The sequence below is a fragment of the Strigops habroptila genome, chromosome 11 (assembly GCF_004027225.2).
Source record: "Strigops habroptila isolate Jane chromosome 11, bStrHab1.2.pri, whole genome shotgun sequence".
Classification (NCBI taxonomy): Eukaryota; Metazoa; Chordata; class Aves; order Psittaciformes; family Psittacidae; genus Strigops; species Strigops habroptila.
Window position 1 is genome coordinate 16,890,013 of NC_046360.1, and position 27,994 is coordinate 16,918,006.

At 40.3% G+C, this 27,994-nt stretch overlaps 1 protein-coding gene across 2 annotated transcripts in view; it reads left to right on the forward strand.

Moving 5' to 3' along the window:
• The window catches only part of FAM120A (family with sequence similarity 120A), a 53,922-nt gene extending 25,928 nt beyond the window's left edge, over window positions 1–27,994 (forward strand). The window contains exons 9-18 of one of the 2 annotated variants that reach the window (XM_030502155.1): window positions 421–645; window positions 4,005–4,179; window positions 9,630–9,879; window positions 11,074–11,188; window positions 15,268–15,477; window positions 16,810–16,993; window positions 17,919–18,056; window positions 19,574–19,715; window positions 23,169–23,265; window positions 26,006–27,994. In XM_030502155.1, the coding sequence (XP_030358015.1) occupies window positions 421–645; window positions 4,005–4,179; window positions 9,630–9,879; window positions 11,074–11,188; window positions 15,268–15,477; window positions 16,810–16,993; window positions 17,919–18,056; window positions 19,574–19,715; window positions 23,169–23,265; window positions 26,006–26,317 (1,848 nt within the window). In that variant the 3' untranslated portion in view covers window positions 26,318–27,994. The remainder of the gene's footprint in view (window positions 1–420; window positions 646–4,004; window positions 4,180–9,629; window positions 9,880–11,073; window positions 11,189–15,267; window positions 15,478–16,809; window positions 16,994–17,918; window positions 18,057–19,573; window positions 19,716–23,168; window positions 23,266–26,005) is intronic. The other variant, XM_030502156.1, reaches the window with a different exon arrangement.

Here is a 27,994-nt window from a genome sequence, read left to right on the forward strand (position 1 = left end):
TAAATTGAAAGGTGTAGTTTTTCCTGCTTCTTTTTGAAATGCAAACTGAGAAGGGATGTATTAATGGAAGTCTAGAGGAATTACAGGCTTGGTGACTGTCAGTTGACCCATGTAGTTGGTAGGATCTTGGAAATACTCTAGATACGAGGTTATTCACATTTAATTAAGAGGTCATCAGTCCCCTTTCTGCATGTTGCAGTTAATAATATTTATTCAGCAAACAGTGGCTGAAACCTTGCATTTTCTGGAAATCTTGTAGCCAGCTTTGGGTAGTGTATTCTACACACTGGTACAACATGATTGGAAGACTTGCTATTCTCATTATGGATGAAGAAGGAAACTTGCAGTTTCTCTTGGCTTATCTCCTGTCATGTTTCTGTACATGTTCAAAAGCACTTGATTTTGTATGTTCTGTTACAGGCAGAAGGTTCCTCTAGTGCTTCTTCAGGAAGTCAGGCAGCCGATGTCAAAGGGAATCAAACCAGTAATCCACAAATCCCATGCCTGTTGTCAATGCCCACCAGAAACCACATGGATATTACTACCCCTCCATTACCTCCTGTAGCACCTGAAGTATTAAGAGTGGCAGAACACAGGCATAAGAAGGGGTTAATGTATCCTTACATCTTCCATGTCCTAACCAAGGTATGACATTTAAAAGTGAGGTATTGTGAAATAATGATTCTGTAAAGATAATTGCACTTGCTTTTCTGGCTAAAGAATATCATAAATATACATAATTTTTCATGCTTTTGAGTTTGGGTCCATTTTTAGTGCTGCTAACAATCTTTTCTCCTGTTTCCTAACCACTGATCTGTCTGGTACATTTTTCCAGTAAATAGATGATTGTAATTAGAAGTGTTTACTCACAAAATTAATATTTTTTTTATGTATCTATGTGTGTAGAGATATAGATAGATATATGTGTGTGTGTGTTTGTATAGAGTTCGTTTCCATCTGAGAACTCCTGCGGATGTGCTCTGGTGTCTGTGCCAAGTCTTTTCTATTTTCAGTGTTCAAAACCACTTAGATTGTTTTCCCTCACAACCTGATCCTTCCTGTCCCTGGTAGCTAGCCCTGATCGAAACATAGCAGCTATGAGAAATCCCGTTTGTATAATCCTGGAATGTAATTACAGAGGAACTCGATGATGATCTGAATTTTTGTTAATTTTAGTTTGGCAGAATGTTTCTGATGGCTTATTTTGTTGTTCTTTGGCTATATTATGTGCTAGCCTTCAGATCGTGGGTAAGCTGCAAAGCGTTTTCACACAGCCTAGGACTCTGCTCAATGTGTCCAGTAAAAAAAAATCTTAATGGTCACATAAGGACACCTTGAAAAGCAGTGGGAGAGCTTCTCACAGAAGTAGGCAGTGGTAACCTGCCCCAGTGTGTCTGGGAGCTGCTGAAGGCTGTTTTGTGCGGAGTCAGGAAGGAGCCAGAGCAGTGGTGTTCCTGCACACCTCTGTATTTGACTCAGTCTAATCTCAAAAGGCCCAAGTTCATTGTTCCTTTTAAGTGCAAACAGATGAGTCCATGAATGAGGCACCTTTAATCTTCTTCCTTCCTCTTCAGTGATCAAAACACCTTAGTCCTGGTTCTCATATGTCAAGCCCATTCAATGTACATATTTGCACAGCATCTAGCAAAATGGCACTGTCCACATGCCTGTTCCTTTATATTCATCTTAACAATCTGCTTCAGGACAATAATAATCCCCACTGTAGTGGAGATCTGAAATCCATTAAAAAAAAAGTTTCTGCATCAAGTTGATGTTTGGATTTCCTATTTTCCTGTGTGCGTTTTGCACCACACAGTGTTGTCATGTTCTTACGTTTCTTTATCAAAGAAAAGTGGAGAAGAATCAAAAGGTGTATGAAGACTATTGATCCCATTTGAGTTTCACACTGTGCATAGCCAAATATTCTTAGTACATTTAAATACTACTTGATGTTTAATCACAGAATCATTTAGGTTGGAAAAGACCTTGAGATCATTGAGTCCCACTGTAAACCCACACTGCCAAGCCCACCACTAAGCCATGTTCCTAATTGCCACATCTACATCATCTACATGTCTTTTAAATACCTCCAGGGACGGTGACTCCAGCACTGCCCTAGGCAGCCCGTTGCAATGGTTGACAACCCTTTTGGTGAGGAAATTTTTTCCTAATATCCATCCTAAACTTCCCCTGACGCAGCTTGAGGCTGTTTCCTCTTGTCCTGTCACTTGCTCCTTGGGAGTAGACACCAACCCCCTCCTGGCTCCATCCTCCTGTCAGGCAGTTGCAGAGAGCGAGAAGGTCCCCCCTGAGCCTTCTCTTCTCCAGACTAAACCCCCCCAGGTCCCTCAGCCGTTCCTCATCACACTTGTGCTCCAGGCCCTGCACCAGCTCCGGTGCCCTTCTCTGGCCCTGCTCCAGCACCTCAATATCTCTCTTGTAGTGAGGGGCCCAGAACTGACACATGTGGGATTCGAGGTGCAGCCTTACCAGTGCCCAGCACGGGGGGGCAATCACTTCCATGGTCCTGCCGGCCACGCTATTTCTGATACAGGCCAGGATGCTCTTCACCTTCTTGGCTGCCTGGGCACAAGCTGCTCATGTTTGGCTCCGTCAGTCAGCACCCCCAGGTCCTTTCCCATGAGCAGCTTTCCAGCCACTCTTCCCAAGCCTGGAGCGTTCCGTGGGGTTGTTGTGGCCCAAGTGCAGGACCCAGCGCTTTGCCTTTTTGAACCTAATACACAGCCCATGGATCCAGCCTGCCCAGATCCCTTTGCAGAGCTTCCTATCCTCCAGCAGATCAACACTCCCACCCAACTTGGTGTACCATATCTCACAATGGGAGGAAACAAATTAAATACCTGCATTTGCGAAACCTTCTCCTAACAGAGAGAAAGAGTCAACCTAGAGATGGCTGCATAAAAAATAAATCAGTACTACTTAAGACTGTTTTTCTTTCCTTACTATCTGAAATGCTTTTGCACAAGTATGCACAGGGGACCTAAAGTACAGCATGAGTACACTGACGGGTATCTCATTGAATAATTATGGGATTCTTTAGAAACTGGCACGTAGAAGTGTTCCAGTTTATGTTGCTGTTATGTAGAGAGAGACACCTTTTAGGCATAACCTTACACCTATTGTAGTGTTGTCTGAGTTCAACTTGACAATACCCTCATGTAATCACTCCAGGATGTTACCTACAATATTCATTGGTGGGACAGCTTAAATGTAGGGCCTGGGTTAAGTGAAAAATAGCAAAATGGAGCAGTGCTTGAGAGTGCTGGAAATGAAGGCTGGCACCTGGGAGCGATGCAGTGAAGTCAGTCGTTTTCCAAGAAAATCTAAACATGGTTGGAAGTGCAGACACAGAAAACACAGAATGTTGCTGCTGTTTTGAGAGAGGGTTCTCTCATGCTTTTTTCTGAAAAAGTATAAAATGCTAAAGCTTTCCTTGTACACATTCAAACCCAGCTATGATTTTTTGACCAGGTCTTCTCATAATGTTTTTTCCAGCGAGTCCCCAATAGCGTTTTAAATCTTTGCGCCAAACAGGGATTCTTAGACAGCATTAGTATTTTTTTTAAATGACTGCGTGAAATCTAGATCAGTTTCAAATGGGCTCTGACTGTGTAAAAGCACAGTACTGCATTCACGTGCGCTGTTTCACTCTTCAAAGTATCCACATTTGAAGATCACTATTTAGGTAATCCTCACCTACAGAGAGTCCAGGCAAAAGAAAAAAAAGAGGTGTGAAATGAAGACAAAAATGAAGAAAGCATAAGAATGATCAGAGCCTGGAGACTTACTAGAGGAAGGCAAGTTGGATGCATGGAAATCCTCTGTTGGTGTTACCTTCATGTACCTAAGATCCGTCTTATTGCTGAATCATGTTTGTATTGACTAGATGGGATTTATAGTAGAGCTGATTTGGTTACCATGCATACCTCAGTGCTTCCTGTGCACTCTAACGTCATCTTTTTCTGCTTTCTTTCATGCAAAAGGGTGAAATCAAAATTGCTGTTTCTATAGAAGATGAAGCCAACAAAGACCTGCCTCCTGCTGCTCTCCTTTATAGGCCAGTTCGTCAGTATGTTTACGGAGTCCTGTTTAGTTTGGCAGAAAGCAGAAAGAAAACCGAAAGACTTGCTTTTAGAAAGAACAGACTTCCACCAGAATGTATGTACTGTAGAATCCCTTCTTTATTTCTCTTCCCTTTGCTATGTTTTCATATCCATTTGTGCCGTGATTTGACTGAGAATAGCTGCTTTCATCTGTGTAGCTAATGCTGGAGGAATTTATGGCTTATTTGATCCCACAGATAATAGGAAAAGCTATTGTTGATGTGAAATTTTATGTCCTGTTGTAGTTTAAGAATCAGAAATGTTACCATTTCTAAGCAAGCTTTGGGGGTAGTTCTTTAAGACGTCTGCTCAAGCTGCTGTCAGGCTTGCAGCAAGTAAAGTCAGTTTGAGATAGAACACTCAAAGCACATTGCAGAACTGGATTGTAGAAAACTTCTGTGCATATGCATAGGATTTTTTGGGTTTTGTGGGTCGTTTTCTTCCCCCCCCCCCATGAGAGGTGCATGTGTTATCTTACCCTGTCTTCCCAAATGTGCACTTCAGGGTGATTGGCAAGTCTCTAGTGTCCTTCAGGTATTGGCGTATAAAAACTTGATTTAGCGTCCGCAGAGGTCAGGTGTAGTCAAGGTAAAGGTAGACCTGGGGGAAGAGAGACTGAGCTTCTGCAGACAGACTTATGAAAAGATCCTTTGCTGGTTCAGATGAATGTTAATCTGCACATTAATCTGGTAGTTGTCTTTTTAAGTCTTCTATATTCCAGAAAATTCAACCTCCTCATTCTAGAGTGTATAATGAAATGCATACAAAGAAGTGATTGAACTTTACAGTAGCATCTTATAAAGGTTAAAGGAATGCTAAAGCGTTAAGGGAATGGCAGCAGCAGCAGCAATATTTATATATAGGAGTCTGCTGTCACTAGACTGAATTTAAGAATTGGAGATTTAGAATGTGTGAAAGCATCATTTACGGTCTTCATGTGTAAAAGGATAAAAATAAGAATCAGTTGTAAACTTTGCCCATTCCCTTTTCTCTTTCGATTTTTACTTGTGAAATGTTTTCTCCACATTCATAGTGGAGAGGATAGTCTTCCAAGGATGTTTGAGAAACTTTATATTGGTCAGTTATTTTGTGGGAATTAATATTTGCCTTGCTTGAACAATATCTCAGCACATGTATTGTCACAATGTTCTTAATTCTCACCCACACAACATAGTAGTATTTCAGGTTAAAAGTTTATTTCAGGATTAAAGTAGTGACATTATTTGCAGTATGCATTTATCCTCATACAACTTCTGTCTTTAAAAGTGTCCTGCAACATTTATGGTGGTGGAAAAGCTGAGGGCTGAAGTTCTGCTTCTGGTTTCAGAAAGTTTTTATCTTGTAAACCTAGCATGTTTTCTGTAGGCTACTGGGGAAGCCTTTATCAGCTCTGTTTTCACTTATACTGCTTTTCAGAGGTTTATTCTTAATGAATGCTAAGAGCACTGCTGCTGACTTGGTTTAGCTACAGGAGCTCTGGCAAGTCTTGCTGCAGGACACATTCAGCCTCTGACCTACTTCAGTCCTAGGACTGACCACGCTCTTAAAAAATAGGAAAATAAACCTGAATGTCTGCCCAGATGTTAGTTGCTTCACTGCAGTGTTAACAGTGCTGGTGAAGATGGGTTTAAAATAAGATGCAGAGATGTGGTTTGGAAGGGTGATGTTGCAGGAGCACATTTCTTTTGGTCACCTCTCATACTAAGTAGCAAGAATTGGGCAGGTTGGGCAAGACTCAGAGAGTGCATAGAGAGAATAGTGTCTTCAGTGGCAAGAGCAGATTTCTCAGCTCAGTCACGCTAGTTAGCCCGTGCTAACTCCTCTGAGGACCCTGGCTGGAACGAACCAGTGATGCTGATTCTCCTTCAGTGTCTTGATTTGATTTTTTTTTTCCTGCTGCTCTCTAAAATGACTGACTTCTGAAGCACAGGAATGAAGACGAGAAAACTGAAGAATTGAGAGATGTTAAGAGAATTAAGAATTTAATTTCTACAGAAATTTATGTTGTCCCTAAGATTTACATAGGGAGTATATTAGTATCTAAACCACTGTCATCTTTGTTCTACACACCATAACACTGGCAGCATAATAATTGGGCGTGTATAATTTGCAAGTATATTGTATGCAAGGGTCATAGGAGGCTGTGAAAACTCTACAATAAACTAACATGAGTATTATTACTAAATAGATAGACAGCAAGATAATGGATCTTTTATAAAATGAGTGAGTTCCTGTCTTTCAAATCATTATTTTTTATGTAGTGGAAAAGCCAATGAAAAATAACAGATCTGTTGGAAGAAGTAGTCAGCCAGGTTCTTCAGTGATAATTATCTGCTAAGTAATGCCTATGCTGTCCATGTCCTCATGTCTGCTCCCAGAGGGTATGAGGAGCTGAATCGCAAACTTCTTGATTGTGCTTTTGCTGCCAAGGGCACAGCATTGGCTGCACTGTCCTTCCTTTTGAGGAGAGGGAAACCGCGCGTCTGACTTGCTCTTCTTTTGAAGCTCTGAAACAGGCTATTTCCCGTGTTCTGGTAAATACATATGTGCAGCTGAAACCATCTGCCCTTTCCACTCTGTGGGAAAATGCACACTTGTTCAAGCTGTCATGACTCCTGGTCAGATCCAAAGGTGTGTTATTTTAAGCCTCGCCACCTTGTGATGTGCTGTTCTCCATCAAGCGTGTATTCAGCTCTGCCAAAAGGAAAGCTGTATCTTTTGGGCAGTAGCCCTGCTGCAGAATCAAGCTTAGCTCAAGCTGTGCTGTCAGTAAAGATTATAAGGTTAAAAATGAGCCTTGATTAATCTGCATTAGCTAGCTCATCTTCTATTGGTACTGGGTACCTGACACCTCATGCTCAGTTCATGAAAAAAATGCCAAGACCAAAACCACCTGAGGCGCAGTTAGCCAGAAGGGCTCTAACAGACAGCTTCAGCATGCAGGATGCTGTTGCTAATGACTGTAGAGCCTGTAACAGCATTCACACGTGTATCAAGAGGGTTATTACTCTCATACAGATTGATGCTGACCCTTTGTACTTGGGTTGACTGTAAAATGTCATGAGGGTAATGTTCAGAGCAGTTCCTTAGGCTACTTTGAGTATTCAGGTCTGATTATCAGCAGGAGGAATTTTCATATAAAACCCAGTATAATTACACTGTGATGTTGTGTCTGCACACACTCTGATCAGTGTTCGTTGTAGTCTTCAGGGTAGACATTGCTTATTCCAAATGGAAGTCCTGGAGGGAAAACAAAGAACATTCCTCTGAGGACAAAGATCCTCAGCAGCTGAGGAAGAGGTGTGTTTGGCAGCAGTACAACCTCCCAGTACAGAGTTGTCAAAGGTGTAAGAAACACCCTGGAGAAATCAGTGGATATGGACAAGTCCTGAATTCATCTGCTATGTTAAATGCTAAATTTGGGTGAGCAGTGCTACAGTTACTTGTCAAGTACAGCTGTAATTCCTCATCCCCGTCATTCGGAGAGGGCCCTCTCTGCCAGTCCACTGGAGGGACCTTCATATCAAACTGTTCTCTGAGAAGCATGGTTACCTCTCCCATAATAACCATTACTTCACGGAACTTTGAGGCCAGGGTGGATCTCCAGTGTGGCCTCTGCAGGTAGCATGTTACTGAAGAGGGTACTTTTTGAGAGCAAACTGAAGTGTCTTCCTGCAGCCTGAACCTCGTTGGTCATGGAAGTTGTCATTCCCAGCTTAAAAACTTTGAACCAGGTTTGAATGTGGAAACATGGGATTGCAGATAGAAAACAGAGACAGAAAATATTCCCTTCTTTTAAGCTTGAGGTCTTTGTATTGAACTATGTGAAAGAAACAACAGTGAAACCTTTGTGTTGGGTACAGCTCAGTTTAGTTGCTGTCTTCTGCTGCTGCAGGAGCTTAGAAGCAGAGGAGTTGGTCATCTGAGGGGTCTTAAAAGTGGTGTGCATGTGGAGTTTGCATCTGCTTGCCTCTGGAGGGCCCTCAGTATCACCTCCGTTGTCAAATGGGGTTGAAAGAAAGAAAAAAGAACGCCAAAACACGAACAGCTATTTTATGTCCATTGTCAAGGGGTTGGGGTTTCTTTACTGCTAACAGATGAAACTGTTCTGCACTGTGTTTTCCATCTGTTTCCTGAGAGAGCTGGCAAGTTTTGGTCCAAAAGTGCCTTTTGCTTCTAAGACCTAAAGCAATTAAACAAGTCTTTGAAAGCCTACAAAGAAAGAATCCATCCTTTTGTTGTTCATGTTTGCTGTCCCAGGCCTGAACAAGAGGTGAAAACCAGTGTGATGAACTGCGCAGCTACTAGAGCAGCGCTGCTGGCTGGTGAAGCATAACAAAGACTGGTAGCAACCAAAATAGAACATGATTTTGTAGTGAGGCTACCCACTAAATATATCAGAATATTTATTTCATTGCTGCATGTTATCTTTGTAAAACTTACTCTGAGCTATAGGAAATGTACCTGTAATGCTAGGCTAGTTTTGTTCCAGAAAAGCATGAGAGTGCTTTGGGATGTTCTGGAGGTTCTTCTATAATCCTCACCATCACCTGTGCTGTGATTTGCCTGCTCCTGACTGTGAAATGACTTGTAAGGCTGAGCTGTGGTTGCTGGAGGAAGCTGTGTAAGGGCTGTCCTGGCACCAGCCAGACTCCATTAGGTCCATAGCAGGGGCATTTCGAGCAGCAGGAGCAGGTCTGTGCTGGGCTGTAACCTGAGGCTTCACTAACAAGCTGCCTGAATCTTTCCACACCACATAACTGGGCTCTGAGTTGAGAAGGGTGCAGACAAATTCTTGAGCTGGTCAAAGTTGGGGTCATTCCAAGGCCGAAGGGATCATTTTGCAGTCTTGACTTTTTTTTTTTTAAGCTTGTGTTCCATTTCGATTGCCTTCACACATAAAAAAGGAGGTGATCTAGCAGCACTCGAGAGGTGAAGAGTCTTTGGTGTGGCTGAAAGGGAGCTTAGGAGACACAAAAATACTGGCCTCTTCACAGAAAACAGAACCCCAGCCTGGTTTGTGTTGGAAGGAACCTTGAAGCTCATCCAGTTCCAACCCCCTGCCATGGGCAGGGACACCTTCCACTAGAGCAGGTTGCTCCAAGCCCTGTCCAACAATGTATTTATGTATTCTTTTAATTTATCACTGCAGGTTTTTGGTCAGTGACACACATATTTTAGGGGGAAATTGCATTTTCAAATTCTGCTGCTTGTTTTAGAAAAACAGATGTAGTTCCCTTATGTTATATATTTGAAAATATTAATGTACCATTCCTAGTGTGCACCTGGCTGCATACAGTGAATTTTGAAGTGGTCACAGTTGAGAGATGGTCCATACAGAGTTTGAATTACCATTTTGGCAATGTAATACATGTAATACAGAACACTGGTATCCATTGAAGTTTCCAAGTGATGCTTTTTGAATGGAAATCTCTTGTGTACAAAGTTGTACAAATGCTGCTTTTTAATTTGGAATGTTTTCTTTCCACTGTTGCCACTTTGCAGTTTCACCAGTGATAATTAAAGAATGGGCTGCTTACAAAGGAAAGTCTCCTCAAACCCCTGAGCTGGTGGAAGCACTCGCATTCAGGGAATGGACCTGTCCCAACCTGAAGAAGTTGTGGCTGGGAAAAGCAGTGGAAGACAAGAACCGAAGAATGAGGGCATTTTTGGCCTGTATGAGATCAGATACACCAGCAATGCTCAATCCAACTAATGTGCCCACTCATCTTATGGTGCTCTGCTGTGTACTAAGGTCAGTGTTATGTTAAGGTAACGCAGAATGCAGGAGGGGTCATCTCTCTGACATACTTAACTTTGTATTAAACCATGAATATAGAAAGTATTAATTCATATTTGCAACACCAGTAGGAGAAGGGGTTTGCTTTGGTTTTAGAACATTGCTGCTTTGAGTCTTCAAAGCATGCTGTGTGCTCAACATTTGCTGTTTCAGTCTCTAGAGGACTGAAGAGAGGAGGAAAAAAACCCCTGGGTTGCAAAGAGGCCCTTGTAGCATTTGTATTAGTTTACCCTTACTCTAGGCTTCAACTTACTGAAAAATAACATTTGGGGTCTCAGAGGCTGGGTTGGTGAAGTTGTAAAGCAAAAGAGAGAGTTCTTAGAGAACAGCTGCCTAGCAGCTTATCCGGATGTCAAGTTCACAGGAATGCTACTTTGCCTGTGGTGCGTTGAATTCCCTGTGTTAGAATTGTTCCTCTACTTGAGATGATGGTAAGCAACAGTTGAAGTATTAATTCTATAGTTCAGCTTTTCAAAGGGAAAGTCACAAGGTCCAAAATACTTACCTCTTTGATTCTCAGATAGAAAATGGACTGAGGCATTGAGAGATGCTTACTTTTTTGGAAAGGGATGATTATTTCAATACAACTAGCTTATGAATCTGGCAGAATCTAAGTTTAGCATGTTGCACATGGAAAAACTTCAAGCCATTTTTGAAAGTGATAAATATATATTTGTCTTCAGTTCTGTGGAACTTTGCCTTGCCTTTTGAGCACTAAAAATCCTTCTTTTTCTCCTTATAGAATAGAAAGTATACCAGAAATAGTTCAATGGGTATCTTAAAGCAGAGCTCCTCATTTCATTACGCAGCATGTTTCTCTCCTGTGACGTGGCATATATAAATTGTTGGTTTTATAAAGACAATCAATCTTTCTATTACTTTATTTTTAGAATCCACTTATGTTTTAAATTCTATTTTGGTGGCCTGTCCTTCCCTTCCCCTGCAGAAGCAGGGTTTGCAAACTGATCCACAGCCAGTAGCTCCTCTTCCATGTGAATTTAAACAAATTCAAACTTCGAATCTATTTACTGTTTTGATCTTTTGAACTATTCAAGTCTAGACAACAAAAAAGATGTTTTATTGTTGCATTCTTGTGACTTCTGATCCTATTAAAGGAAGCTTCTGAGTAATTCTGGGCTTCCTCTGTAGGTATATGGTACAATGGCCAGGGGTTCGTATACTTCGTCGCCAGGAACTTGATGCTTTTCTTGCCCAAGCATTGTCTCCAAAGCTCTATGAACCTGACCAGCTTCAGGAACTCAAGGTAATTCTGAACTGTATAAGAGATTTCTTCCCAGCTGATCCATGCTGTTAACTCTAGTGGGTGACGTGTGCATGCCTGTCTTGCTAAAAGCCTTGCATAATTACGTATACTTTCCAAAATATTAGTCTTAGTATTTTAAAGTGTTGCCAAGATTGATAATCGGTTCTGCTTCACTGCTTGGATAGGTAACTAAAACAAACATACTCCATACTGCAAAACCTTCTCTTACAATTCATTAAGTAATTCTCTCTTGGAAGTTGGAAACAAATGTGCTTCCCTTGGAAAAGATTTAAAAAAAAAAAAAAAAAAAAAAAAAAAAAAAAGCTTTCTTCCTTGTGTGGCTGTTTTTAAACACTAACCTGGGTCATTCTTCATGATTCAGCATTCAAAAGATTTTTGCTGCTAAGTGTAGAAATGAGAGAGACTTGCATGATCTTCAATGGAAAAATGCAGGAGAAAAAAACCAGTTTATTAATACTCACAGAATCGTAGAAAGAATTATTTTGAGGACTTTAAAAGTTGAGATCTCAAAGTTTCTACTGTTTCTAATACAGTAGTATTATCTGAAGTAAACACTGCTAGGTAATCAAGAGGGTTGTGTAGTGTGGTATCCTTATTACAAATGCAGGGTGCCTGTCAATCTGTGCAGCAGCATCTTACTCTGGGGGATTTCTCCATTCAGCCTTCGTATACTTACAGTGAAATTTCCTCTTCTAGCTTTGAGCTAAAATATACATGATTTGGTTTTTGCTTTTACCTTGCTTGCTCTTCAGAATTTGTTGAGAACCTGTTATGAAGTTCTCTGAGTAAAATGGTAAAGCTTAGTCCTTATTTTTTATTTAATCAAATATTTCTCTGAGTGGAAATAATTTTAGATACTAAAAATAATTTTAGATAATTTTTCTACATAATGTATGTTAAACCAAATAATTAATTTGATAAGTGGAAGTTATGGGAGGTATTAGGATGTATAGGGACTGCACAACAGGAAGTGATACATCTTCTGCTGGCTTTGATGATCAACATGGTGAGATGCTGATTGCAGCTTCATCATGCAGCCTCATGTTGAAGAAATCATTTCAGGTTGGCTTTCAGGTACTGTAGGATTCAAGTCAGGCGGGTCTGCTCCAGGCAGTGCCTGGATACATGCTGTTCTTAGATCAGCAAGGAGCAGGTACTGGTTTCCCAAGTTTGTTTGTATTCACAGGTGCACACTGCAGAGGGGCACAGTCAAAAGCAGTGAGACACTGTAATAAAGCTCACTTGGATTTCAGCTATTAGGCTTTTTAAGGAATATTTTGCCAGTGATACCACATCTGTAAGAGCATTCTCAAAGCCAGCAAGTGATTATTTCTCTTCTGTGAGTGATGAGCACAATATGGAATGCATGTAGCATCCTGGCAAGGTTCTATCTATAAAACATCTATCTATAAATCATAGAATGATGGAATGGTTTGGGCTGGAAGGTCCTTACAGCTCATCCAGTCCCAACCCCCTGCCACGGGCAGGGACACCTTCCACTAGAGCAGGTTGCTCCAAGCCCCTGTGTCCAACCTGGCCTTGAACACTGCCAGGGATGGGGCAGCCACAGCTTCTCTGGGCACCCTGTGCCAGCACCTCAGCACCCTCACAGGGAAGAGCTTCTGCCTCAGAGCTCATCTCAATCTCCCCTCTGGCAGGTTAAAGCCATTCCCCTTGTCCTGTCCCTACAGGCCCCTGTCCAAAGCCCCTCTCCAGGTTTCCTGTAGCCCCTCTAAACCAAATCCGGCTGCTTATGGAAACCCAGCACTTAGCCGTAGAAGTACTAATAAATGTAAGGGGAAGAAAACAACTGAGTCCACTTTAGAATCCTATTTGAACTTGTCACACAGGAAGGAGAGAATTCACATGTTAGCAACTGTAATGGCAGAGCTAGCAGAACAAAACCTTCATTCCATATACCAAAGAATGAATGCCAACAGCAAAAATAATAAACAAAATCCAACAGGAAGACATTTGGCCTTTCCCGCATTGCTGAAAAAGATGTGAAGAAACAGGATGGAGACAGCTATAATGAACACGTGATGAGTTCATGTGAGACTGCTTGTTTGGTTCAGCACTTGAGACTGGATGGCTGCTGACATGGATTAGAAGCCTATTAGGCTCCTGAAAACAGCATTTTTAAGGACTCATTGGGGCTTTTTCCTGAAAAGCAGCCGAAATGTAGATCCTGTCCATCAGGAGAATCATTCAGGTGTTTGCTGGAGCTGCTTTTCAAGGTATTTACTAGGCATGGGTGCTGGAAGCCCTATGTGCTTACTGGGTCTTTCAGAACCCCGGAGATCCTGGTCCAAAGATGATGATAATTGTTTGCATGAAGAGCAATACTTGTCTTCATGAAAGCATGTGGCCAACTTCTGCCAAAGGAGTCAGTTATCATGTCTGTTCAGAGGAAATGTGCGTAGCTGATCTGAGGTAACAAACGTTGAACTTAGTGGAATATAGCAGAGAGCCTTGTAAAGTCTGATGGGAGCCATGAGAGCATGGTTCAAGACTCCAAGCTCTCCTGAAGTTCAGTAGTTGTACCTGTGGGTATAGGTGGAAATTCACATGACATTTGTAGGCAAGGCTTTTGTAGGATGCATCAAAGAACAGTAGTATATCAACCACTGAGTCTTCAGTGTCCATATTCAAAACACAACACAACAAACATCATCTGGGGGTGGAGATATGGCAAAGGTTACCCAGAGTTATCAAAATTTCACCTGTCTTAAGATGTGATGCAGAGAGGAGGAAACCGCACTGTGAATATTGCTTAGAGATCTGAGAAGGGAATTGCCAGAGAAAATACTTTTTCTATTCCAACACAAAATGAAGGTCAGAGACAAGGCAAGTGATAAACAGCACACACTGGATTGTTGTTTAATAGAAATTGTTCTCAAGTTTTATTTTTAAATCCTACATGAAGAGTCATATGGATCATTTCCATAATATATGTTGGTTAGCTGAAAGATGTAATGTTTCATGTAATGTTGTTACTGTCTTCATACGGTGCAGCTGCTGCTGCTTTTTGTTGAAGTCAGACAGAAAGAGCAGTTGAGTTTGAACCCAGCTGCATATCTGCAGATTGGTCTGGATAGTCTTTTGGATCTTAAAGGTTGCTTATGCGTAAGGAAGGTAACATAGTTTAATTTTAAAATTTAATACCAAGGTCTTGAAAATGTTCCCAAGAAAGGGCTGGTATTTTCAGGAGTATTTTAGAGGACACCAGTAGTGATATTTTCTTATTCCAGAGCTAAAAATATATTTGCTGCAAACAAATCCTTTTTGCTTCCACCACCAGCTGTTACTCACTATTTAATTCTACCTTTGTGTATTTACCCTGCATCCTAAATAAAGCTGTTATATGCATGAACGTTACTTCATTAATGAGAGATGTCAAATCCTGAATGAAGGTAATAGAAAATCCATTATAAAGGACTTGGAAATGTGCTACATGGGAAGAAAAATGGAATGCTAACATTGAGCTCATTCCTGAAACTTTCTACAGAAAATCTCATAAGCATAAGGTTATTCGCAGTAAATTTTAATGACGTTTTCTACTGCTAATTTCCTGTAAGTGTCTTTGAAGCTTTTCCTTGCTATGACATGCTTTGGAATTGTTTGGAAAACTCTGTGCTTCAGATTGATCAATGATCTTAATGCAGCTAAAGTATGCCTCTTGCATGGGTTAGACACCACGGGCCAGAAATGAAAGATGAGTATCTGATTAAAAACTTTTCACTGACTTCTTGATAATGAATTTGTTAAAGCATTAAAATATTAAAAGTAATTTCCTGTGCTTTGTTTTTGAGAAAATAGAGGGGTTTGGATTTATCTCACATTAAGTAGACGGATGGGAATACCAGCCTTTCTGAGCATTGCAGTTGTGCATGTACAGAAGTAGATTCTGGTAGGTTCTTCTAGACCAATCAGCAATTACATGTGAAGAGCCTGGAGGACCTTTTAAAATCCCTGTTTTCAATAGTTTTGAAAATAATGTGACTATTGGAATAACTCTGAATCCATCTCACTGTGATCTTACTACATTCTTTGGACAGATTGAGAATCTCGACCCGCGAGGAATTCAGCTGTCTGCTCTATTTATGAGCGGGGTCGATATGGCACTTTTTGCAAACGATGCTTGTGGACAGCCAATTCCATGGGAGCACTGCTGTCCGTGGATGTATTTTGATGGAAAGTTATTCCAGACCAAGCTCATCAAAGCCAGCCGGGAGAAAGTTCCGCTCATTGACCTCTGTGATGGTCAGGTGGGTACATTCAGAAGCGTGACAGTATCAAGTGTGCCACATTTTCAGAAGTGTTAGATGTGGTTGTTATGTCATTGCTTAAAGTATCATCTCTACTTAGAATCCTAGACTGGTTTGGTGGGAAGGGACCTTAAAGCTCATCCAGTTCCAACCCCCTGCCGCAGGCAGGGACACCTTCCACTAGACCAGGTAGCTCCAAGCCCCTGTGTCCAACCTGGCCTTGAGCGTATAACACCTATTTCTTTTTTAAAAGTGAAATAGGTGTTAAGTGCCATCTCAAACATCTCTTTTAAAAGAGAAATAGGAGGTGAATGGCTAATAGGTACTTTTCAGCTCTGTTGTTTACTCTTCTCCTATCTCCTGCTGATGATTGAGATGGTATTTTGGTAGACTTGGAAAAAGTAAACTGACATACACATTAATTTCATGTTTTCCTCTCTGGAGACTGAAAGGTGAGTGCAATTGTGATGTAATGAACCACCGAGCTGCAGATTCTCTCTGCTCGTTTGTTCAAGCACTGTCTTTCTGGGTAAAGCCAGCGAGACTGTTGCAAAGGACTACACTGCAGTGGTTTTACAGTGAAAGGAGATTCGTGATTTGTAACGTACTTTCCAGAGCGCGAAGTCATTCTTATGGTCCTTTTTTCACATTTCGTATGACCATCTTAAAATACAAATGAACTAGTTCTTTTTTGAATCCTAGTTATGCAAAGTTATATCTAACTATAAAACCAGGAAACTGATAAAAAATCAACAGTTTACTGAATGACCTATTTATTTTTCATTTATTTTACTTTTTGGGAGGTATGAAATAGTAACAAAACATCTCATTTCTTGTTTCCAACTCAAAGAAAATGATCATAGATGAAATATTGGTGATGGTTGTGGCCCCTCACAGGTTTGTCAGCCTCCAGGTGTACTTCAGCCTGTTCACACAGACCGGGTTTGTGGTCCAGGTTTATGACGATTGTTCTGCTTAAAGGGTTGAATTAAGTGTTCAGGAGACTATAGACAGAAGTTTCTCAGTTCCTTTCTGGAAACCCCTTTTTAACTTGCAAACTGTTTCTGTGTTACTGACTTCTAAATGGTCTCTGTATTTAGACTCACTACCAATACATAAAGATTTTCTTGTGAACAATTTGAAAATCACTGAAATATTAGTGGGTATGCAAGACAGATTATTGTAACTTTCTAGCTAGCTGTGTGGAAGCTGTTAGCAGAAGTTATCTACTGTTCTGTTCTTTTGCTTGTTCTTTGAATTTATTATGTAAATGTAGCTTTATACAACTGAAATCAGAATTTTAACATCTCTTTGTGACGTCTTTATTCCTAGGCTGAGCAGGCAGCCAAGGTTGAAAAGATGCGTCAGAGCATCCTAGAAGGATTAAATTTCTCCAGGCAGAACCATCCTCTCCCTTTCCCACCTCCACCTGCCATGCCTTTCTATCCAGCTTCTATGTATCCTCGACACTTTGGGCCAGTCCCACCACCTCAGGGCAGGGGGAGAGGCTTTGCTGGTAAGTGGTTGACAGCAATGCAGAACATGTGGGTGTGAAGCATTACCTTGTCTTTCGCATTCCCAGAACTAGGAACTGATTTGCCTGTTCAATTTCATAGGAAGAATACATAAAAGCAAGTGGTTGGCATGTGTCGTCACGTGCCAATCACTGTATTTTGTTGTTACTTTTATTAGCCGTAGCCTAGTAATATGGAATGTGTTGTATTGCTGAGTATTTCCATCAGGATTTTTAGTAACTGTGCCAGATCAAAATATTTTTACTTCTGTTGTATAAAATAGAAAAAAAAGAAATGAATCAACACTGTATGATATGAAAAGGCTCTTATTTGCACTGTATGTTGCTTCAAAAGTCTATAAATATTAAGAATGCCTAAATTCATGGATACTGTTTAACAGGGTTGAAGACAACCTTTCCTCCTGCACCCCTCTGCATTTTGCTACAGTCGTTTAGCCATTGGCACCTTTGAGTGTAAACGCTGATACAACCATTCCAGGCTGTTTCTAGAATCATTCCCTTTCTCAAAATCTCCCTGGTACCAAGGCCCATAGGTGAATTGATACTGGACATTGGGAATAAGACATTCTCGGGGTGCCATAACTGTAGCCATCAGACCTCATCACCAAAAAATTGTCACAAGCCTTTAAAGTGCTTATTATGCCACAGAAGTTGGCATTCGCGTTCCAAACCCAGACTGAAGGCCTGCTCTTTGCATAAGAGACCCCGTGCTCCCTAGGGCAGCAGGACACCTGTGGCCAGGGCTCCCTGGGCTTGCTCTCATGCAGCATTGCCCGCAGGCGCACAGCCCTCCCTGCTGACTCCAGAAGAGTGGAAGGAGGCAGCAGCGTCTCTGCTCGTGGCCTTCCCGGATGTCTTTGCCCCCTCACAGATTGTCCCCTGTCTTTCTTTACCCTGGGTCTAACAGGAGTCTATGGCTTTGGAGGCCCTTATGGGGAAACAGTAGCCACAGGCGCTTACCGGGCCTTCCGGGTGGCGGCAGCGGCAGGACACTCCGGAGCCTTCTCTGGCAATGACAGCAACAGGACTAGCAAGTTTCAGGGCGGTAATTATACCCAAAACCCTTTTCTTAGAGCTTCTGGCAACAGCTTCCTTCACTTTACGGTTTGGTCTGAGGCTTTCCTACTGACTGCTGGTCTCCCTCCCTAACTCTCAGCTCTCCCTCTAGAGCCTGCCCAGGCTGATGTCCGCTCTGCTCTCCCAGGTCCCTGCCACAAGTCCCCTCAGCACCAGCCTCTCCCATGCCTAGAAACCCTTCTCCCAGCACAGGGTAACTGCAAAACCCACTGGGAGCCTATGTCTCGACATCTGTCATCAGCTGAACTTCGCTTGACTGTATCATCATAGAATCAACTAGGTTGGAAAAGACCTTTAAAATCAAGTCCAACCATTCAACAGTTACTTCCTAAAATTGGGGGCAGTTGAGCAATTTGCAAAAGCAACCCAACGTAGAAATGACTGACTGCATTGTTACTGCTGACCCTGACACTGTTCCGCCATCAGTGTCGGCATGGACACAGGTGTGAGATTCACTCACCTGCCTCTATGCCCATTTCTTGCCTCCTCTACGAGGTGGGACAGTGGAAACCTGTTAATTCCAGAATTCCAGTCCCTGTATAGCGTAAAGCTTTTCCATGTGTTTAGCTGTTCTTTCTGGCCTCTGAGCTTTTATCCTTAGAGCGAACGTACCTCTAACGCTTCATTGTGTGAATAATTTTGCCCCTGTAGACAATGTGCATCTGAAGTTGAAAGACTTGTCCAGGGCAATACAAACCTTTTTGAGTTTAACCAGTAGCTTAGTTCCCAGCCTATTAACGTCTGGTGACTAATCATGGCTGCATAGACACTGTGTTTTGTAACCCTTTCAGTGCTGATGGTCTTACCAGTAACATCTGGCTCAGTTGCACTTACCTGGATTTCTTGAGCTACATGTTATGCCCTAGCGTTGACTTTTAAGGGCAAAAACACGGGTATAAAGATACGAGCAACTTGACTAGAAGATACATTTTTACTTTTACTTTTAATTATTTTAGATAATTGCAATTTTAACTGCTTTCATGGTAGGGGAAGGATGAACCTACCTTTTACACGCAGATAATTTAAATGCTATATTTTTATAACAACTAGTACAGATAATTCTGACTAGTAAGTTGTTTATAGCCATTGCAATCTGCGTATCTTATGCTGATATTTGGTGTTCACTAAAAAGTGCCTTTAAACCTGCAAAAGTTGCTTTATTAGGAATGCAGGAAAGAAGTAATCTTCAAATAGCTCATAAAATTGCACTTCAGTTTCTTAACGCTTATCTAAAGTACATTTTTAATTACTGAAACTGAAGTGTAAGATCACTTTTCAGAATTAATATCTCTTTTTATAAAGGGAGAGAAAGAAAGACTCTTGAAGTTATATTATTTCTGAAAGATCATAAAATGAGAATTTATCTCCCAATTTCAACAGAAGAAACTGTATGAGAGAAAATCTGGGCAAAGCAGGTTTTTGTTCTTTCCTAACTTTAATATTATGATTGTGAAGATCAAGGTTTGGTTTTGCTTTTATGTGCAGGAGTCCAACCTATTCCTTCTCAGGGAGGGAAACTTGAAATTGCCGGCACTGTGGTCGGCCATTGGGCTGGAAGCAGACGTGGACGAGGGGGTAGAGGGCCATTTCCTCTGCAGGTTGTTTCTGTGGGAGGACCAGCCAGAGGGTAAGTGCAGTCTTGTACCTTCCAGATATCACTGAATGAGCGGGGGGGAAAAATAAAACGGAAAAGTTGGGGACATTTGAAATTGCATGCAACACATTTTAGACCACAGTAGGTAAATTATGCCAGATAATTTACCATTATATTGAATGGTATATTCAAGAAAATATATAAATTACTCCAGAAAAGCATCTACATCCATTTTAAGATGTTTTTTATGAGTTATTCAGATGAGTATAAATGTTTTTATGTGCAAATAAAATTCATACTCTGATGTATAGATATAGACATATATAGATAGGTACACACACACAGTAAATTGTTCTGCATGAGGAAATGACTTGGGAGGTTTCTCTTACATGAAATCAATAAATACATTATACAACATCAAAACTGTCACAGCCCTCCATTACTTACTTTGTCGTGGTAGAACATTTATTAAGATTTATTCTTAACTTTTTTAAGAACTTCATTATGTAATTTTCCTGTAAAGCAGAAAACACCTGAAGGACATTTCAAGGTTTAATAGTTCTCTGCTACACTCATGATGGTAGATGTGCTTAAAAGAATATTGTATTTCTTCAGCTCTTCCACTTCATTTCACTGCAGCTGAAATTACAGGTGCACAATACTTCTGAAAAACAAATACTTTGTTACGAAAATATCTAGTCCTTTACTTTTAAGATTATATTTTGGCCATAGGCTTAATTGTTCCGTGCCTTACAAAACTGTCTTATCTTTAATTAAGATTATATGTATTACAGGAGACCATCCCAAAGTAATGTGATTTATACATTATGTCTGTCTTTATCTATATTAAAGGAATAAAGTAGGTGTATTTATGCCATCTTGAGCTGGGAAGCAGCAGTCTGAAAGAATAAGTCTGAGCTGTATGAATTCCTCTCTATCCATTAACTTAATCAAATGTGCACTATAAAGCTCAAGTCACAAGAGCTGTAGGAACGCCTGTCTGGTTGGACTGAGGGAGGAAATGCTTGGATGTTAAGCCCTGGGAGACTGAGAAGCAGGGGAAGAAGCAAGAGCTGCTGGTGTGGGGAAGGGGAGAGACAAGAACAGCAGGAACAAAGATTAAGAGGTTCAGCAGCAACAAAAAACATTGATGTAAGAGCAGAGCTGACGCTTTGAGGGGAGCAAATATAGGTAGGAACATTTTATTCTTAGAATGCAATTCAGCTGCCAAAACATAAACATCTAGTGTTGCTTTAGATGCTTCAGACAGCTATCCGCTAGCCATGCTGGTCCATGGGCCACGTCTGCTCTTCCAGAGCCGCAGCAGGAGAGCAGGGGAATAAGCTGAGGTGTGTGATGAGGCACCAGGCTCCTTTGGGCATTGTAATCTTACTCCTCAGTTTCAGTGGACAAAATAACATTTTTTTACAATTTAAATTAGGTTAGTGTGTGGTCATAACTCCTGTTTTTCGTGAGGATGCATGAACAGAAGAATCTGGCTTACTGCAGAGCCGCTTGTCTCCAGCGAAATGCACTGGCTGCAGTAGTGTTTGTGGAAAATGGGTAATCTACAGTGCTCAGGCTGCTGTCTGTCTGAGGCGCCCTGAGTGATGAGCTAGGGACACCTTCAGGCTCAGAGCTGGCTCACATTTGTACATACCGTTGGCTTCCTCCACAGCGTAGCGGTTCTTCCATTTTCTGAAGAAGCAAATACATGAATATATACAAAGCATCAGTAGCCAGGAACTAACAAGTCCTAAATTGAGAGCCCTCCTTACCTAGGAAGCGGTCAAATCACTGAAAGGGTTACTGCTCCTGCAAGTGCCTTTCCAACAGAGAAACACTATTCTCCAATATTAGCTTTTGAGTTAGAGAAAATATGTTGGAGGTACTATCTTTGGACCCAGTTAGGTTTGGGTGCAAGTTGTCACCTCAAAAAGACAGGAAAGCTGTCAATGCCAGATCTTTTCTCCATCAAATCATAATTTCTTCACGTGTAGAGTTACTATATTTGTCAAAGAGAGAAAAACTACTTCGGACAGCTTATCTCTTTGTTGTGTCAGTTGATACTGAAGATAAAACCTAGTAGGAAAACACTACTGTTAGTGTCCTCTCTAAAGACAGGCATTCTAAATATTAGGGTCGTCTTGGCAGATGGTGTTTCCTAGTCAAGAACACTACTAGGAAACAGTTTATCACATGGTCCTGTGCACTGCTATCTTGGGTTTTGTCTAGTTTAGCAGAGGGCATTGCCTCAGGCATGTTTACACCGTTGTCTCATGCAACACTGAGCTTGGATGTTGTTGTTACCGTGTAAAATTATCCCAGGCAATTTACTGGCTTCAATCCATCAATGTATTTAGTGTGATTTTCTAAGTAGGAAAAATCTTACTCAGTTCCTTGAAGGGCACACTTTCACCTTGTAAAAACGTGGCAAATGGGGTAGGTAAGCCCTGTTAAAATCTTAGGAAAGAATGCAGTGAGAGTTACTCACATAGAAAACTCAGCTCTTTCCTTCTTATTCTTAGTGGTTGCTTTTAAATCCCAGTCTTTAATTTCTTATTGCTTAATGTGGGAATTTGCAGCATGTGTGAAAGGACTTGCATGGCTCAGAGCCCCGCTGGGTCAGGTCAGCGGAACTTAGGTTTGGCAGCACAGCAGCAGAGGAAGTAGGAGCACTGCAGACAGGATTTGGAGCAAAGTAGAACAGTCGTGTGTTTCTAGGAGAGAAAACTAAAAGAACCCTGAGGTGAGAAGTAGTCCTTGACATAATAGTAAGGAATTTGAGGGTTTGCAATTGATGGCATTAAAATAGTGTTAGCTGAGTGAAAGTTGGTTTTGATCTGATCTAATATTTGTTGAATCAAATCAAAAAGCCACCCCCTGATGTGTCCTGGTTGGAAGCCTCTGTTTGAAAGCATCCAAACTTGATAAATTGCTACATGTCAAATACGCCTGAAGCCTCATTTTTTTCCTCAGGTTCTTGGATAATTTCATATTCTCCCATCAAAACTGAAGCAATTTTGTATTTTGCCTTCCTTTCTTTTATCTGATTCCATCTGTCTAACATGTTTATACGTGGGAAGTGTTATTAAATGGGAGAAATGGCCTTATAAGTGGTTCAAATTGCTCATGTCTGTTTTTAAGGTGAAAGTATTTTGAGCTCTGTTTTTAAAGTACTGTAAGGATAATTTGACACTTTGGGAATGTTTCTGAAAAGCTGGAAAATACCTGTTTGTTTCTCTAAAGTGAAATATAGAAATAGTAGTTTTATTGCTGCAAAAGCAAAAGGTTTGTTAGGTTTCACAGGCTTGCAAGCAGTGGAACCCTTTAATTCTGAATTAGTCAGTCATATTGATGCTTTAAATGTTAGTCACTAGCCAGTAAAGCTAGGGAAAAAAAATCTTCCACCAAAATAAAATTTAGATTAGTTTTAAACAAAGCTGATGTGTATTTTTCTTTCTTCCTTTTCCTCACAACTTACAGGCGTCCTAGAGGAGTTATTTCCACTCCAGTGATAAGAACTTTTGGAAGAGGCGGAAGGTACTATGGGAGAGGTTATAAAAGCCAGGGAGCAATTCAGGTAATAAAGCCGTGTGCCTGACTTCAGAACACTCTAGTTTACAGGCTAGTATGGTGTGGACTTCCAGACCAGCTAATATTGACAAGCACAACTTGAAAAGATAAAGTGTTTCTGACAATGATCTTGCCTACGTGTTGAAGCTGTAAGCTGCATGACCAGTGATGGAGGACAGGCTAGTGTTGTACCTCAGTTATAAGCTAACTTCGGTTATAAAGACAGACATGGAAAAATGTATTTTGATACAAAAGCTGTACCTCCACAGCTCTAACCAGCCATGAGAGTAGAAGAGAACTTAGAAAAATGGGAGAAATACAAAGCTGAAATAAATCAGCCCTTTCTCTTCCTGAGCCCACTCTTCCCAGCTTTTTTTCTGGGACCACGGTCCAACCTTGTGAAGAAGAATTCTAGGGGTGGAAGGGTCTTTGCAGCTGCATGGCTCCAAATGTAAGAACTTACTCTAGACTCCTAGGAAATAACAGAGCAGTCTTTGCCCCCATGTGCACACAGTTTCATTTTCAGTGACAATGTATGAAGCCTCTGTGGATCATGGTTTTTGTCCTTTCCATGGATCCTTTAAATATAGCTGAAGCAAACTGCTGTTTCATGTTAAATGCCAGTTGCTGCAGGGTTGGTTACGTTTTCCTCCCTTTTCCATTGTTCCTGTTGCTGAGCAGTTTTGAATGTTGATGCAAGTCCCAGTGGACTTAGTGTGTGACTGGGTAGTAAATAGGTGGGAACTTTGACAGTATCATATGGATGTGCAATTTGTCACAGAGACATTAGTATATAAGAGGAAGGAAGTGTTTGCAGGTATTCAGACAGTAAGAGAAGGAATGTTCTCCAGTGGATAAAGAAGCAACTACTAACTTCAAGTAAAACTTGTTATGTTCTAAGTGTAAAAATTCAAATACTTCTCTTCCTTGTTAATTTTCTTTGTACACAAATTATATACATCTACAAATGTACCTATGTATTTAAATCTTTACTTCTTTTACTTTAAATAGAAGAGAAACCACTATGCTAATTATATAATATCTAATTCCAAGTACCTTAACCTGTGAAATAAAGGAAGCCCTGGAAAGGAGCTCCCAAATATTCTGGGCTTACTACAGGTTTACGTATGTAAATGTAGTTCAGATAGTACCTGTAGTTGGGATGGTAGATAGTCTCAAAAGACAATCAAAAAGTTTGGGTATTCACATTTTTATTAGTGATAGGTAATTTGGATGGTAAATACTTGTGATCACAAGGCTCTGGGTCTAAAATTGTGCCTGTGATACAAGAAGAAAGAAAAATGGCATTTTGTGTTGACTGGTCCTGAGCTCACTGGATTTTACAGTCATCAAGTCACTATAGTGTAATGTTCTTTTTACAGGAGGAGAAAAAGAGGTGAATTAAAATGCATGTGGCAGGGAGGACTTGGGAAACTTAATACATAACAAGTAGATTTTGATACCCAGTTAAGACTAATGGGCAGCAGTTACCTGACTGTCGGGCCAGGCATTAGAGACCGAGTGCCTGTGCAGGGCCAGATTCACACACATGAACCTACAGCAAAAGCCTCCCCACAGTGGCTTTGCTGACACTCATTATGAGATACAAAGAAAGGTTGGAGAATCTGACAGAAATAAGCATTTTGTGTTTATCAAACATAAGAGATGCCTATTTTTTCATGAGATGAGACCCTTCACTCTTGATCTGGAAAGAAAAAAAGTATGTGTTTAATGTAAATCTTAATAAAGCCCAAAAGGAAGTTCATTTACATTCATGTGATGAATATTCCTTGTCCTCCATATGCCAGTCATACACCTATGCAATGTTACTGCATTTTTTGTGGTTTTCTGGGTAACAAGGGTTGTGATCCTGATGCAACAGCAGTTCTTAGATCTTACCTACAAAATCATTCAGCAATTCAACAAAGTACTAAGTGTGCTGTTTCTAGTAGGTAAAAATGAAGATGATTACACTATGAAACTGTTTGCTATTGTTTGAGGTGTATAAGATGTCCATATCCTAAGTCATTTCTTAGCACTTGACTTTGTTAACAGCATGACAGATAAGTTTGTTGCTTCTTAGCAACCCAACCTACTTATCTTGATGTGTTGTTTAAAGCCTGTTACATTTCTGAAACACTAAGATTCGTTGTTGCAGATACTTAAAAACTAAACACATGTTCTAATGCTGCATAAATCTGTTTTTTATTGGTACACTCAGTCTTGTAAGATTCTACTATGTGCTTTTCATGTGAAGTCATTTCCCTCACTTCAGAAGCATATAGACCAGTACAGATAATACTGCATGGTACTTCTGCACTTCAAAGAATGTCTGAAAAAAGTTTTGGTTTGTATTTGAATAACATGTAATCATATCATTAAATTATAATGTAGATGAACCAAGAAGCAGAGTTAAGCTGTATATTGATTCTCAGTTTGGGTGTTTCCAGACATCTATGTAGCTCTTACATTGGGAAATAACTGCAGCATCCAAGTTAGAAAGGGCTTTCTACCACAGGAGCTTCCGAGGGCACAGCCAGAGGGCACTCAGAAACACTGAAGCTCCCTCCTCATCTACGCTGTGCTGTTTATTTGGGATGCCACTTCTTATTTCAGCAGTCCATAATACTGGTATTGGCTTGTGATGCTCTGCACACTGCATGCTGCCTATTGCTAGTGTCGTTGTAACAGATTGTGAATCTCCAGCAGTGGTTCTCCAGTAATTTTCTTCTTTTTTTAAAAAATAGGGCAAACCTCCTTATGCTGCTTCAGCAGAAGAAGTAGCCAAAGAACTTAAGTCAAAATCAGAGGAATCTAAATCCTCAATTGTGTCTTCAGATGGATCCCTGGCTGAAAATGGAGTTGTGAATGAGGAAAAACCAGCTTCCCAGATGAATGGGAATACAGGAGACATCAGGGCTTCCAATCAGTCTGAAAGTGCCTTGAGTAATGACTCTAAAATGTGCAATACAAATCCTCACTTAAATGCACTAAATGCAGACAGTGTTTGCCATAAAGATGATACTCTTGAGGCCACTGTCTTAAAAAAAGAAGAGTAAACTTATTTTTTATAGAGGGTGAAGGATGTTGGGAAGGGTCAGGATTAGGAATATCTGGAAAGAAAGAGAGCCTACAGTTACGTACATTTTTTCCTTTCCGTAAGAGAAAAATGAGGACTTTGGAAATTCGGATCCCTCTTTGATGTCAGAGATTTAAACAACACATTTTTAGTTTTAACCAGTTGTAGTCAAAATGCTACAATAAAACAAAAAAAGGAAGAGAATGAAGAGCATTTGACTCCCGCACTTAAAATGAAGTATACATAAAGTTTAAACTGGTTATGACAAAAGCTTGTAGTTTTGTTTTTTGAAATATAAAGAAAACAAATTTTGGCAGTCTTTAAGTATATATAGCTTAAAATATAATTTTTAGTACTTGGCACCATATGTATGCCATTATATTTGATTTTGCATTACTGTGTCACAATAAAGCTTTCTTCAAGGCTTTGATTTCATGATTATGGGGGGAAAAAGGCACAACCACAGTTTTTTCTTTCTTAAATTTCATCACCGTTGACGTGGTTCTTTTGTGTTAAAATGTGCAAACTATCGAAACGAAAAATTATAGAGTAATACTGCAGTTCTGCTGATTTTAAATAGACATCATACATACTTTACAAGCAAGTTAAATGGAGCTAAACTTGAAATCATAGAAGATGCAAATGACCTTTCAAAACAAACACAATGTGTTCTGAAACTTTTTGTGACTAATACCATGCATCCGTGATCAATGAACTATGTGGTTTTGAATCAGACGTAGACCATTAGTACTACTATTTGAGCTAAACTTCTGCATGGTTCATCATTTTTAAAGTGTGTAGTTAATATTATGCATGTTATTGTCCTCTTTCTTCCATTCTTACAAGTACTGTGCCCATTTGCAAAACAAAAAAAGCTAATAATCAGTAATAGTCCTATAAAAGATGTTAACTATGTTTAGTCATTGACTGATCTTGCTCTAACCTTAAAATTTTGTGATTATTGACCTCTGTTGCATTTATTCTAAAACTTTAAAAAAAAAAAAAAGATTATCTAGCCGTTTGGATATCAGCGTTCCCTGTGTACTCACTGCTGTATGCATCCCTGTTCTCTGTTGCTGTTTTATGCCTTCATATTAGCAAAGATGAAATTCTGTGAAAAACAAAAAAAAAAAAAAGCTTTGATCTTCAAAAAGAAAAAAAAAAAGTACCCCCCTTCTGTAGCAGGAAACAAATGGCTTGTTCTTGAGAACTTTCCCATCAAGGATTTAGTATAAGCAAATATACCTGTATCATTTTGATGTTTTTGTTAGTGTTTCCAAACTTAATGTAACTTCAAAATCAGAATCATTTCTTTATATTCGTTTTCATATAATTCTCCTGATGCTCTTCATCACACATTAGTGATCAGAAATGAGGTGTAATTCCCCATTCCCTACCCGCAAGAGCTAAGTAGGTATCTTAATGTAAGTTGAAGGGAGTTCTGCCCCAACTCATGGATTGTGCAAGAATGAACTACTGTTGGGTTTGATTGGTTGTAGATGGATTGTGGTGTGGTGTATTTGAAGGCTATTGAATGCAACTTACAGTGCTTAATAAAAATCTTTATTCTTTTAGTATAAAATACTGTATGCCTTTTTTGTCAACTATTTTTTTAATTAACATGTTGTAAATAAAAGTTTTCCTATGCCCAAATGAA